This window comes from Plecotus auritus (genome assembly GCF_963455305.1).
Source record: "Plecotus auritus genome assembly, chromosome: 10".
NCBI classification, from domain to species: domain Eukaryota; kingdom Metazoa; phylum Chordata; class Mammalia; order Chiroptera; family Vespertilionidae; genus Plecotus; species Plecotus auritus.
The window spans coordinates 23,814,280-23,828,349 of NC_137785.1; the positions used below are offsets into that span (position 1 = coordinate 23,814,280).

Below are 14,070 nucleotides of genomic sequence, written 5' to 3' on the forward strand. Positions count from 1 at the left end.
ACACACACACGTCAGCGTTGGTAGCCGCATGGTGCCGAGCTTCCCGCAGGACAATCTAAAAGATGCTCTGGCTGGGGAGAAGCCAGCGCTGGCTTTCCACGCTGTCCTGGGTTAAGGCTGCGGAAGACAGCACAGGATGACCCTTAATCCGTCCCATCTGGAAGACGGCTCAGTGCACCAGGCCCATCGCGAGCTCGGGGAGCGGGGCCTGGAGAGCAATGGAAAGTTCCTCACCAGATGACGGCCGAGCCGTCGTCGCGCACCAGGTTGTACGCCTCCCGGCAAGCCTCTTTGTCGATCTTGGTGGCCATCACTGCGGAGCCGCAGGGGGGACACTCTGCCCAGAAAGACCGAGCGCGTCCCGGGTCGGCTTCAGGGATTGGGGCGAAGCTGGGACGCGCAGAAAGCTGGCGGGAGACGGCGGCGGGAGACGGCGACGGGAGACGGCGGCGGCGATAGCAACGCGGAGTGGCGAGCTCCGAACTCCCAGCGCCTCAGCGGGTGCGAATGCAACCGAGAGCGCGCCTGGACTCAGGCCGCGCCGCCCCGCCCCCCGGCCGCCCCGCCCAGGTCCCCTACGACCATTGGCGGCTCAGGCCGCGGCCGCCACGCCCCCTATATTCATTGGCCGTTGGGGCTCAGGGGCGGGGCATCTTTACTCATTGGCAGCCAATCTCAGCCCGGGCGGGTTGCGCAACTCCTCAGTGGGGGATGAAGAAGGGGCTTTTTTCTCCTCTCCGTCCTCCTCCTTTTCTCTCTCCCTCTCTTTCCTTCTTTCTAATTTCCTCTCCTCTTATTCCCTCCCCCTCCTCTCCTCCTCTTCCCCCTACCTATTCCCTCCCTCTCCTCTTTACCTCCTCCTCTCCCCTCCTTTCCTCTCATTATCCCCACCCCCAACTCTTTCTTCCTCCTCCTCTATTCCTCCTCCCCTCCCTTCCCTTCGGCTTCCCTCCTCTTCCTTTCCCCACCTTGCACCTCCCTCTTCCTTATCCCCCCCCTTTTTCCTTTTCCCTTCCCCTTTCCCCGACCCCCCCCCGCCAGCTGCCGAGCTCCACAGGGGATCTCTTAGTGGGTGACTTAATGCATCAAACCAAAGGAGACGGCCCCACCCCCACCCCAATGTTTGGCTTCGAGGTTTCTAGTGGGGGAGGAATTGGAAGGAATTAAGCATTTTAAATAGGAGGCGATAGAAAGTGGACTGCTTCCAAAACGTTGGTGGGATCACTGTTTACTTTGTGTTCTGGTTATTTGCATTCAGGTCTTATCTCCCCCTTTGGGTTTCTCAGAGTGCAAGAGCTGACTCATTCTGTCTTCCTCATTTCCTCATCCAGTCATTCCACAAAGACCAGTTACACTCAAGGCAGGTAAAAGGGCTGGACCCTGGAGACCAGTCTCTCGATTGCATCCAGCACTGTCACTTTCTTTTTTTTAAATATATTTTATTGATTTTTTACAGAGAAGAAGGGAGAGGGATAGAGAGTTAGAAACATCGATGAGAGAGAAACATCGATCAGCTGCCTCCTGCACACCCCCTACCAGGGATGTGCCCACAACCAAGGTACTTGCCCTTGACCGGAATCGAACCTGGGACCCTTCAGTCCGCAGGCCGACATGCTATCCACTGAGCCAAACCGGCTAGGGTCAGCACTGTCATTTTCTAACTGGATCTTTGGGCAAGCCTCAAAAACTCCGAGATTACTTTCCTGGGATCCTATATAACAAAGAGCTAATGTGCTAATTAGACCAAACAGCAGAACAACTGTCCAGACGACCTTCTGAATGAAGCCGGGGTAGGGCCCTTGGAGGCAGGCGGGGCTGCGAAGGCCGAGCTCCTTGCACGAATTTCGTGCATCAGGCCTCTAGTAGAATAATACAAGCACTAAACATTGTAGGTTTACTTATGGTTAATTGAAATGATATGTGTAAACAAATATATTAGCTATTCAATAAAAGGTCATCACTGTTGGTTATTAAGTAATTAAACTAAATCCCAAAAGGTCAGGGAATAATAAAATTCTCAGTGGCATACAAAAAACATAATAAATCAATAAATCAATTAATCAATGGGTGAATGGGACCACATTTCCAGGAAAGTAGGAACAGATGTTGCTGTTTGTGAGGGAGGACCCTCCAGGTTCTTTTGGCTGATCTAATAATCAGATGGGCATCAGACAGCTTAGCAAGAGAAAATAACCAAATTTAACCCATACTAGTACATATGCATGGGATCCCTGCATACACGAGAGGTTCAGAGACAGAAAGGGAATACTGGGTCTATAAGACATTCTGAGCTGGGGATGAGGTAAGAGGCTTCAAAGGATTATTGCAGGATGAGAAGAAGAGCAGATGCTTGGCGAATAGAGTTTGTCCTGCCCTATAGATAGGTCAGAGAGGTCATGTCTGATAATGATTCATTGTGGTCAAGGACCTTAATTCAAGTTCTTCTAGGTAGTAAGGGATGGGTAGGAGTTTTTCTTGAGCCCGAGGCTACAATTGCCTTTAGCGCAAAATAATCTGCACACCACAGAGGCATATCTTGGGGTGACTTGTTCTGAACCCCTACGCTATAAATAAAAAGACAACAAAAATTCCAATTTGATGCAGCCCAAAGCAGTTCCTACCTTACTCCCTGGTAAAGGTAATCGAACAATTGGCCATTGGAAAGAAAAACAAAAATGGATCTGTACACCACACCAATGATCATGGTAAATTCCAAATGGATCAAAAATTTAAATGCAAATAATTGAAACCAGAAAGTTCCAGAAGGAAACAAGGAGATCTTCCATTGTAAGTCTGGAATGGGAAAACTCTAACCATTGTTAGGTAGGAAGTTAGACTTGAGCAGCTGGGTGGGACCTGCCCTGGGGTCCTGAACAGGAGTTGGACCGACATTGCCTTCAGACTGCCTCTCCATGGGTGGCCCAGCAGCCAGCAGACTGCCGGCGGGCAGGTTCAGAACCAGCTGGTAACCTATCCTCGCCTAGCATTTCACCAGTTATGCTGTTTGGACCCCTGACCTTTCATATCTCTGCTCAGGCAGTTTAGGTCCCCCACACTTTTCCTCCCTAAAGATAACATCTAAGCCTCAGTTGTATTTCAGCTCTAGGCCCAGAAAAGCAGCAAAACCAGACCAGTGACTCTGTGGCTGCCTCAGGACCAGCTGCATTGACTAATGACCCTCTGCCCTGGCACCGACTAATCAGTGGAGACCAGACCCTGAAAGAGCACACCTGGATATTCTATTAAGGCCCTCCCCTGAGACTGCCCCTAAAATTTCCACCTGTAAGAGAGAGATAAATACACTCGGACAAAGGACCCAGCCTGAGCTCTCCCTCCAAGGAGCATGCCATGCCATTCCCCAACAGGCACGTATCCCCCAACTCTAAGGGACCCCATGAGACTTGCAACCAGGGGAGCAATGGGGAGCAGCAGCTCGTCCTGAGCTAATCCCCTGAACCTGTCTCCAAGGCCCCTTTTCTCTGACTTCCCAGTGAGTTAAAGCAGCCCTGACATTGTCTCTCTAGAGTGGCAGCTCCTCCTTTGCAGGGCATTTTCAGTAAACCTGACGTTGTTTTACTTTCATTTTCATTGACCTTAAAATCTTTTCTGCATTGAGGAGCCAAGATCCCAGCCAGTAAGTAACACCATGATCAAAATTCAGGAGTAATAACAAAAGATGGATACATTCAAATATTTAAAAAGTCTTGCCCTAGCCCAGTGGTCGGCAAACTGTGGCTCGCGAGCCGCAGTTTGCCACTCTGTTGACTAATGAGTTTGCCGACCACTGCCCTAGCCGGTGTGACTCAGCTGGTTGGAGGTTATCCCATACACCGAAAGGTTGCAGGTTTGATTCCCAGTCAGAGCATATACCTAGGTTGTGGGTTCTATCCTAGTCAGGGTGGGTATGGGAGGCAACCAATTGATATTTCTCTCTCTCTCTTCCTCTCTCAAATCAAAAACGTATCCTCAGGTGAGAATAAAAAAATAAAAGTCTTCTTCAAGGGAAAAAAAACATATTACTTCAACCTAACCGGTTTGGCTCAGTGGATAGAGCGTCGGCCTGCGGACTAAAAGCTCCCAGGTTCGATTCCGGTCAAGGGCATGTATCTTGGTTGCGGGCACATCCCCAGTAGGAGGTGTGCAGGAGGCAGCTGATCGATGTTTCTCTGTCATCAATGTTTCTAACTCTCTATCCCTCTCCCTTCCTCTCTGTAAAAAATCAATAAAATATATATTTTAAAAAATTTAAAACAAAAAAACATATTACTTCATGTGTACAGTGTAAAAGCAAAAGGATGCTCAATATCAACCCCTGAAAACAGAAATGCAAATTAAAGCAGGCCTGAAAGTTAGCAGGTTGGCAAAATTCAAAGTTTGATGAGCCTGCTTTGTTGGTGAGACTCAGGCCCTCTTACACATAGCGGATGGGAGTGCAAGTTGGCATAGGCCCCTCTGAAAACCATTTGGCAGCATCTAGCAAGTTTACCAATCTATGTGCTCTTGACCAATCAATTTCCCTTAGACCCGTGGTCGGCAAACTGTGGCTCGCGAGCCACATGCGGCTCTTTGGCCCCTTGAGTGTGGCTCTTTCACAAAATACCATGGCCTGGGCGAGTCTATTTTGAAGAAGTGGCATTAGAAGAAGCTTACGTTTAAAAAATTTGGCTCTCAAAAGAAATTTCAATTGTTGTACTGTTGATATTTGGCTCTGTTGACTAATGAGTTTGCCGACCACTGCCCTAGACGGTCAGTGATGCCCATCCCCGGCTGGACACTAGAATCACCAGGATGCTCTGGTCCCACTCTCAGAGTGAGGTGGGTTGCCCTGGGTGTTGGGATTTTTAAAGGTGATTCTCATGCACATCTGGGGCTGACAGCCACTGCGATAGTTACACTCATGTGTGTGCAAAATATATTCAATGTTATGCACTGAGCTGTATTTCTAGTAGCAGATTAGGAATAACCGGATTGCCCGTCAGTAGGGGGCTGGATAAACGGAAAATGATACAAGTATGCCATGGAAAACTATAAGTGAGAGAGAGAGAGAGAGAGAGAGAGAGAGAGAGAGAGAGAGAGAGAGAGAGAACCCTCTCTAGGTATTGATACGGAACGTTCTACAAGATACAGCATGAACAAAGGAAAGCAAGATACAGAACAGTATATTGAGAACACCTCCTGTTGTCGCTACCTTTTGGATAAAGTGGAGGAAAGTGTGCATAGATGTTTACATTTGTTTGTATGTGCATGAAAACCTCTGGAGGAGCACGCAAGAGGAAAAGAACAGTTGGACCGTGGAGGAGCTTAGATAGGAAGAGGGGGGTAGGAGGGAATTTTTTTACAGGGAGAGGGGGGTAGGAGGGAATTTTTACCACATGCTATTTTATTTTATTTTTTAACCACATAAATGCATTATCTATTGAAAATATTAAACAACAAGCAAAAAATGTGGCCCCATCCTGAATTTGACTCCTAGGTTCAGAGACCTTGAATACACTCCACCTGTAACTGCTGTTCTAGTCAGTGTTGCTGTCGCCCTCTGCTGGACTGAAAAAGTAAAGGGCTGGCTTTAGAGAGAACCCTGATTTTGTGGACCCTGAAGTCAATTTGCCTAGTTAAGACAGAAAATAAACGGCACATCAGAAATAAATACTACATGTTAATGTTTGTTTAGATTGAGATCCGCACAATCTAAAAAGCAATCTAATGCAATTTGTTTCTTTAGAAAAGAAATCGAAATATTTGACACTACGTGCTGTGTACTGTATTGAGGATTGGGGGAGTGGTATAAATGTATGCGTTCATTCATTCATTCATTCATTCATTTCTGGTACTGGGCCTATTATATACCCAAGGGGCTCACAAACTCACTTGCCTGTAGGGGGCAGTCACGTACTATAAGTGAGCCAAGAATGCAGCCTGTAAGAAAAAGTTTTCTGAGCTTAGTGATCCTCTCAGGGCTGCCCCTCTCTGGGCGTCAGTTTCTTCTTCAGAACAGACATCTAAAGAGGGCTGCTGGTTCGCAGCTCTGCCCTAGTTGTCATGCAGGAATCTTAGCCTGAACGTGCCAAGCCTTCCAATAGTCTAAGGATCGCAAACAGTCTGGATCTCTTTTTGAAATCTCTTGATTTTGTTTTTGGTATTTTTATTTTTTGTTTTTGTTAATCCTCATTTGAGGATATTCTCCATTGATCTTTTAAGGAGAGTGGAAGGGAGAGGGAAGGACAGAGAGAAATATCGATGTGAGAGAAACACATCAATTAGTTGCCTCCTGCATGCAACCGACCAGGGCCTGGGCCAGGGAGGAACCGCACCAAGGTACGTGTCTTTGACCAGAATCGAACCCGGGACCTCTTGGTCTGCAGGCTGATGCTCTATCCATGAGCCAAACTGACTAGGGCTGAAATCTCTTGATGCTTAAACTTGGTCAATAAAAGTTGCATATGAAAACTGCCTGCTTGGCCCTGGCCCGTGTATTGTTTATAGCATCATCTTGCACACCAAAAGATGGCAGGTTCCACCCCTGGTCAGGACAGGAGGCTACTGAGAAACATCTCTATCTCTCTCCCTCTCCTCCTCCCCGCTTCATCTCTCTAAAAAATCAATAAAATAACATGAAAATGTTTAAAGAGCTGACTGCTTACAAATTTGAACTAAACATATACTCTGCCTACCCTCCGGGGGCTTACAGTCTAGTGCGGGAGACAAGCAGTTACTTCGGTGTGGATACTCTAGGTTGTTAACAACAGAGCCCTCAATTCAAATAGACTTAAACCATATCAAAGGGAAAGTAACAGCTCAAAGCCCAGAGCTAAGTGAAATTTAGGCATGTTTTCACCAGGGCTTTGCCTCTATCTTTCTGTATGTTTCTTTTTTTTTTAAATACATTTTTAATCCTCACCTGAGTATATTTTCCCATTGATGTTTATTTTTTATTTTTTTTAATATATTTTATTGATTTTTTTACAGAGAGGAAGGGAGAAGGATAGAGAGTTAGAAACATCGATGAGAGACATCCATCAGCTGCCTTCTGCACAGCCCCCACTGGGGATGTGCCCGCAACCAAGGTACATGCCCTTGACCGGAATCGAACCTGGGACCCTTCAGTCCGCAGGCCAACGCTCTATCCGCTGAGCCAAACAGGTTAGGGCTTTCTGTATGTTTCTATGTTGCCCTCCTGTGTGCAACAGTTTCATCTTCAGGCAAATGCTACCCTTCTGCTTGGCACAACCTACCCCAAACTCTGAATGTTTGACTTCCAATTCTGACCTCAAATGTTACCCCTCAGGGAGGTCTTTTCTAGAATCCCAGTATAAACTAGCCCCCTCTATAAAATCCAACAGTCACTCTTTATCACACAACCTTCTTTAGTTTTCCGTAGCACTCACCACTACCTAAAGCCACCTTTTTCCTTTGTCTCTTTACTCATCCACTGCCTGTCTACTTCCAGAAGAATGTCAGGCCCATGAGAGCAAGAACAGTGTCCGTTCTGCTCACAATTGTATATCTATCTCCAGCCACAGCACCCATTCCTGACAGATACACAATGCATGGATGGATGTGGAGTGAGGGAGAGAGAAGAGACAAGAAGGTGATACTCACATAAGAATAGACATATAGATGAATGCAATACAATTGAGAATCTAGAAATAAACTCCTACATTTGTGGTCAATTGATTTTTGACAAGGGTGCCAAGAAAATTTCACAGGGAAAGAATACTTCTCTTGACAAATGGTGATGGAACAATCGTACAGCACATGCAAAAGAATGAAGTTTGGGCCTTACCTCACACCATATACAGAAATTAACTCCAAATGGATCACAGACATAAAGGTAAAAACTATTCTTAGGAGAAACTAAGCATAAATCTCCATAATTTTGGCTATGTCATAGATATGACACAAAAAGCAGAAGTGATGAAGAAAAAAATGAGATAAATTGGACTTCAGCAAAATGAAACATTTTGTGATTTAAAGGGCACCATCAAGAAAATAAAAAGAAAGCACACAGAATAGGAAACATATGTACAAATCATATATCTGATAAGGTCCAGAATATATTTTAAAAACTCTTAGAACGCCACAATAAAAACACAAGCAATGCAATATAAAAATAGGCAAAGGAGTTGAATAGACATTTCTCCAAAGATGATATACAAATGGCCAATAAGTTGTGAAAAGATGCTCAACAAGATTAGTCACTGAGGAAATGCAAATCACAACCACAATCAGATATCACTTCATACCCACTAAGATAGCTAAAATTAAAAAGACAGACAATAACAAGTGTTGGTGAAGACATGGAGAAATTGGCATCTTCATATACTGCTGGTTGTAATGTAAAATGGTGTCTTTGTTTGAAAAACAGTTTGGCAGTTCCTCATAATAAAGTTAGAGTTATCATATGACCCAATAATTCCAATTTTATGAATATTCCCAAGAAAAGTGAAAACATGAATCTAAATAAAAATTTATGTTTGCCCTAGCTGGTTTGGCTTAGTGAATAGAGCATCTGCCTGTGGACTGAAAGGTCCCAGGTTCAATTCTGGTCAAGGGCACATGCTCGATCCCCAGTAGGGGGTGTGCAGGAGGCAGCTGATCAATGATTCTCTCTCATCATTGATGTTTCTATCTCTCTCTCCCTCTCTCTTCCTCTCTGAAATCAATTAAAAATATATTTTTAAAATTTATTTTGATTTCCTGGCCAGTGTGGCTCAGCTAGTTGAAGTGTTGTCCTGTATACCAAAGGGTGGCGGGTTCAATTCCTAGTCAGGGCACATACCTAGGTTGCAGGTTTGATCCCCAGTCAGGGTGCATTCAGGAGGCAACCCATCAATGTTTCTCACTCTCTCTCTCTCTCTCTCTCTCTCTCTCTCTCTCTCCTTTCCTCTCTATAAAATCAATTTTTAAAAAACTTCTGTTTGAATGTTCATAGGTTCATAGTAGTATTATTTATTTACTAGAGGCACAGTGCATGAATTTGTGCACCAGTGGGGTCCCTCAGCCTGGCCTGTGGGGATCAGGCTGAAACCAGCTCTCCGACATCCCCTGAGGGGTTTTGGATTGAGAAAGGGTGCAGGCCAGGCTGAGGGACCCCACTGGTGCACAATCGGGGCTGGGGAGGGACCACAAGAGGGCTCCAGGGTGTGTCCAGCCCATCTCACCCAGTCCCAATTGGCCGGACCCCAGCAACAAGCTAACCTACCAGTAGGAGTGTCTTCCCCCTGGTGGTCAGGGTGTGTCATAGTGACTGGTTGAATGGCTGAACGAACGGTCAGACACTTAGCATATTAGGCTTTTATTATATAGGACAGAGGCCCAGTGCACAGAATTCGTGCACTGGTAGGGTCCCTAGGGGCTGCCAGCTGCCAACCGGGGCCTTCCTCCCTTCCCCTGGCTGGCCCCGCCCCCTGGTCAAACTCCTGGTCAAGGGAACAATTTGCATACTACGCTTTTATTATATAGGATAGTAACCAAAAGTGAAAACCTAAATGTCCATCAGCTGATGATGGATAAACAAAATGTGGTCTATTCATACAATGGAATATTATACTATTCGGCTAAAAAAAGAATGATTTATTATACAAAATTGATGAATCATGATAAGTGAAAGAAGCCAGTTGCAAAAGACACATAGTGTAGGATTCCATTTATATAAAAAGTTCAGATAAGCAAATCCAGAGACAGAGGTTGCCAGGGGCCGCAGGGAGGGGAGAAGGGGAGGTACCTGAGGTGACTGTAATGAGTATGGAGTTTCTTTTGGGGATTGATAAAAATGATCTGGAATAAGATAGTGATAACTAGAGGCCCGGTGCATGCAATTGTGAACGGGGCGGGGGGGGGGGGGAGAGTCCCTCAGCCCGGCCTGCACCCTCTCACAATCAGGGACCTCTCAGGGGATGTCGGACTGCCGGTTTAGGCCCGATCCCGTCCTGCAGTCCGACATCCCTCTCACAATCCGGGACCACTGGCTCCTAACCACTCACCTACCTACCTGCCTGATCACCCCTAACTGCTTGCCTGCCTGCCTGCCTACCTGATTGCCACTAACTGCTCGACTGAATGCCTGATCACCCCTAACCACTCACCTGCTTGCCTAATCTCCCCTAACCACTCTGCCAGCCTGCCTGATCACCCCTAACTGCTCACCTGCCTGCCTGATCACCCCTAACCACCTCTGCCTCAGCCCCCACCACCATGACTTAATTCGGAAGGATGTCCGGAATGACATCCGGAAGGTCTTTCGGCTGTCCAGTCTAATTAGCATATTATGCTATTATTATTATAGATGATTGCACAAATTTGTTAAAATATGAAAAATCACTGAATTGTACACTTATAAATGTTTAATGAAATTTTTGAAAAGAGTGAAGAAAGTCTCCTGGTTTGGGGGCCTGAACATCTGAGTGGGTGGGGGAGATTAGTGTAATTTGGGAATGTGGCATTTGAGTGCTCATGGGACATCAGCATGGAGAGGTCCAGCAGACCCGCAGGACAGAGACACAGATCTGGAAGCCATGGTCCATGGTGGGTGATTAGGCCAGGAATGTCTGAGATGGCCAAGGAAGAATGCTTAGGTAGAAGAAGAAAGTCTCTGACATAGCCCCAAGGGTCACCAGCACCTAAACTTTAAGTCTTAAAGGAAAAGAAGCCTATAAAGTAGACTGAGTTGGACTTTCCAGAAAGGGAAGAGGCAGTGTCTCAGGAAAGGGGGAATGATCAGCACCACACAAGCTAGGACCACCCTGTAATGTCATCCAGGGGAGAGGAAGGAGGGTCAGGTCAGCAAGTGGGAGAAGCCCACTAGTAAATGCTTAAATCTGCTATGGACCCAGGAAATGAACAATGGACAGAGACCAGTGTGTGTGAGCACCTGAGCTCCCTGGCCAGGTGGGCAAGTATGTACTATATATGGAAGCATGATAATATTATATACTATCAGTGATAGCAATCGATGCCATCTACATCATATAGTAACTAGGTTACCCAGTATTAGAAACAGCAATGTCTTCCTGTGCTCTATGTGCCCGGCACCACGCTACGTGCTTTACCGCTAACTGCTACCTCAGACATTCTCCCATCACCCCGAGGAGACACTGTCACTAACCCCTTGGCATAAATGAGGGAACTGAGAGCCCAGAGGTGAAGCCGTCTCCCAAGGCTGCACAGCGGGAACGTGGCAGAGATGTTACCGGAATGCAGGCAGCCTGGCCTGGCTCTGAGCCTCCCCGCCAAGAAGCGGAGTTTGGAGACATTTGACCCAGGGTAGCTCAGCTACCTGTGATCCGAGACAACTAGAAAAATCGGTGCTCGCTTTTGCAGACCATCATTTTCCCATAGGTTTTATTTTATTTTTATTTTTTAGGCTTTATTTCTTTCATTGCAAAAAGCTTACAGAAACTTTAAGATCAGTGTCCCAGTTTCCCCATTTTCCTTGGGGCTACAGATTTAAAAGAAAGAGAGAAAGAAATCCCACCTCAGCGGTAATTAGAGATGGAAATAAAACAGAACCTAAATTTGCTGTTCTCAGCAAGGTGGATGTCACTGCGAAGCAGGTGCCTTACACCAAAGGGATATTTATAGCAAGTGATATTTATAGAATCGGCGCAGAGCTCGCCCATTGTCCAATCTCTGAAAAGAGGCTCCCAGGAACATTTGAAAAACGAAGGTGCTGAGCCACTGATGGGGGGAGCGGAAGCCAGCGCTCCTGCCTGGTCTGCCTCAGGAATTGAGTCTCTTGGAGAGAAGCCCACTTGGGTTCCAGACGTCCAGCTGGAAGACCGGGGAAGGGCTAATGTAACCTGCAGTCTTAGCTGCCGGTGAGTAAGGGCAGGTGGTTCCAAGTCGCTGAGCCGGGCAGTGTGCCCTCATGGTGACGGATTTGGACACAGTTTACTCTGCCATACCTTTCGTGAGCCTCAGTTTCCCCTTCCACGGAACAGCTACAGTGGTGGGGGCACATGGGGAAGATGCATGTAAAAGGACGTAACAGCAGCCAGTATTTCAGCGCCAGCCCTCAGATCTGTGTGCGATCTTAAACTACATTACTAGAAGTAGCACGCTGCACTAGCGTCCACTGGGAGACAAAAACTATGTAATGTACTTAGTCAGGTACATAAGCAGGAAGAATTGAATGCAGGGTATTGACTGCATCAGGGAGGGGCAAGCTGAGAAGCCCAGCGGGTTGGTGAAGCACCCAGAAGGTGCCACAGCAAAGACTGGCTGGAGGGACGGAGGGAGGAGGAGGGGATACCAGAGTCCTGAGGCTGGGGCCACCCAGGGGAAGCTGCAGCACAGAGGACATGTGGCTGCGAGAGATTTGCTCAGAGGGGTAGATATACTCCAATCTTTTCTTCCCTCTCACCTCCAGTCTCCCACCGGTGTCTCCCTTTGGCCAGATCCAGCGACAGGAAGCTTGGGAATTGCAGCCTGCAGGGGGAGCCCCACCCCAGTCCACCCATATCTCACAGTGATTCAGAGCAGAGGAGGGCAAGAGGGACAAGCAGACCTAACAGGCTCCAGAGCAGCAAGAAATAAAAAAGGAAAAGCTCCACGGTGAGCTGGTCAGACCACACGTTGAGAATAGTGGTCTGATGTGGCTGTGGTCATGCTTAGAGGAGGACCTCGGGCATCCCAGGGCAGCATCAGGCCCGGGAGGGGAGCACACACCACAGGGCACTGCTATCCTGCAGGAGAGAAACTTCAGGACCGACATGAGAACGCCCTCTCCATTTGGAAGGGACTCTCTCTTGCCGCCCATGATAGTCTCTTATGTGAACCCCCCGAGAGCAGGTCAAAACCAGTGATAGGCTGACAGAGTTGGAGTCGATATAGAGAAGTTTTTTCCAATGGAATGGACTCCTCTGGGAGGTAGTGAGTTCCCCGTCACAGCAAAGGAATCATGAGCGTTCATTCTTGACCTGGTGCCTGTTGCTGTTCTGAACTATTTCCACTTTTGGCATGTCACAGAAGTCTCAGGAACAGAGGCTCTTGCATCGTCTGTGAATCTTTTCAACTTGCTTTGTAAAACCCTGTCTTATTTTCTCTTAACAGGTTGTAAATTCCTCACAGACAGGAAAGTGTTTGTAGATCTGCCTGACTTTGAGCAAACACAGTATATAGAAATCTTGGTTCTTAGTTTTACTATAAACAAACCAAAAAAAAAAAATCTATCACAGAATTCCTTTAAACAGTCATTTTCCCTAGAACATTTCAAATATACATTCAGGTTTATATAAGACTAGTGGCCCAGTGCACAAAATTCGTGCACATTAAAAGGGGATTAATTAGAGGAAATAATTTAATATTGCTATTTGCCCTTTCTCTATAATAGAAGTGTCAGAGATGAAAGAAAATTAGTAAAATGTATATGAAAACCTTCCTCCTGTCTGAGTCTGGGGCGCACCACAGGACCCAGAGTCAAGTCCCTGCCCTCCCACATGCGCCTCAAAATCGCGTGAGACCCAGACCCAGCTGGCCCCCACCCCCATTGGGCTAGATCCAGACCTGGCCAGTCCCACCCTTGTCAAGCCCCACCAGGCAGGAGATGTAGCTTCAGGTCCCCTGGCCCAGCGCCAAGATGGGGGGCATGGCCTGAGGTCCCCCAGCCCAGCCCAGACCAGGGCGGCAGGCATGCCTTGAGGTCCCCCGTCAAGCCCCGCCAGGTGGGAGATGGCCTGAGATCCCCTGTCAAGCCCCGCTGGGTGGGGGGCATGGCCTGAGGTCTGCTATCAAGCCCCGCTGGGTGGGGGGGCGCAGCCTCAGGTCCCCTGGCCCGGTGCTGGGGCAGGGGGTGCGGCCTGAGGTCCCCCGGCCTGGTGCCAGGGTGGGGAGCGCGGCCTAAAGTCCCCTGTCAAGCCCCACCTGGTGCGGGGTGCGACCTGAGGTCCCCCGGCCTGGCGCTGGGGCAGGGAGAACAGCCTGAGGTCCCCTAGCCCAGCACCAGGATGGAAAGCGCACCTTGAGGTCCCCCATCAAGCCCTGCCAGGCGGGAGGTGTGGCCTCAGGTCCCCTGGCCTGGTGGCAAGGCAGGGGGGCACAGCCTCAGGTCCCCTGACCCAGTGCTGGGGCAGG

At 47.7% G+C, this 14,070-nt stretch overlaps 1 protein-coding gene across 1 annotated transcript in view; it reads right to left on the reverse strand.

Moving 5' to 3' along the window:
• The window catches only part of COTL1 (coactosin like F-actin binding protein 1), a 40,501-nt gene extending 39,958 nt beyond the window's left edge, over positions 1-543 (reverse strand). The window contains exon 1 of the mRNA XM_080644674.1: positions 235-543. Within this exon, the coding sequence (XP_080500800.1) occupies positions 235-311 (77 nt within the window). The 5' untranslated portion in view covers positions 312-543. The remainder of the gene's footprint in view (positions 1-234) is intronic.
• Between the last annotated feature and the right edge of the window lie 13,527 nt (positions 544-14,070).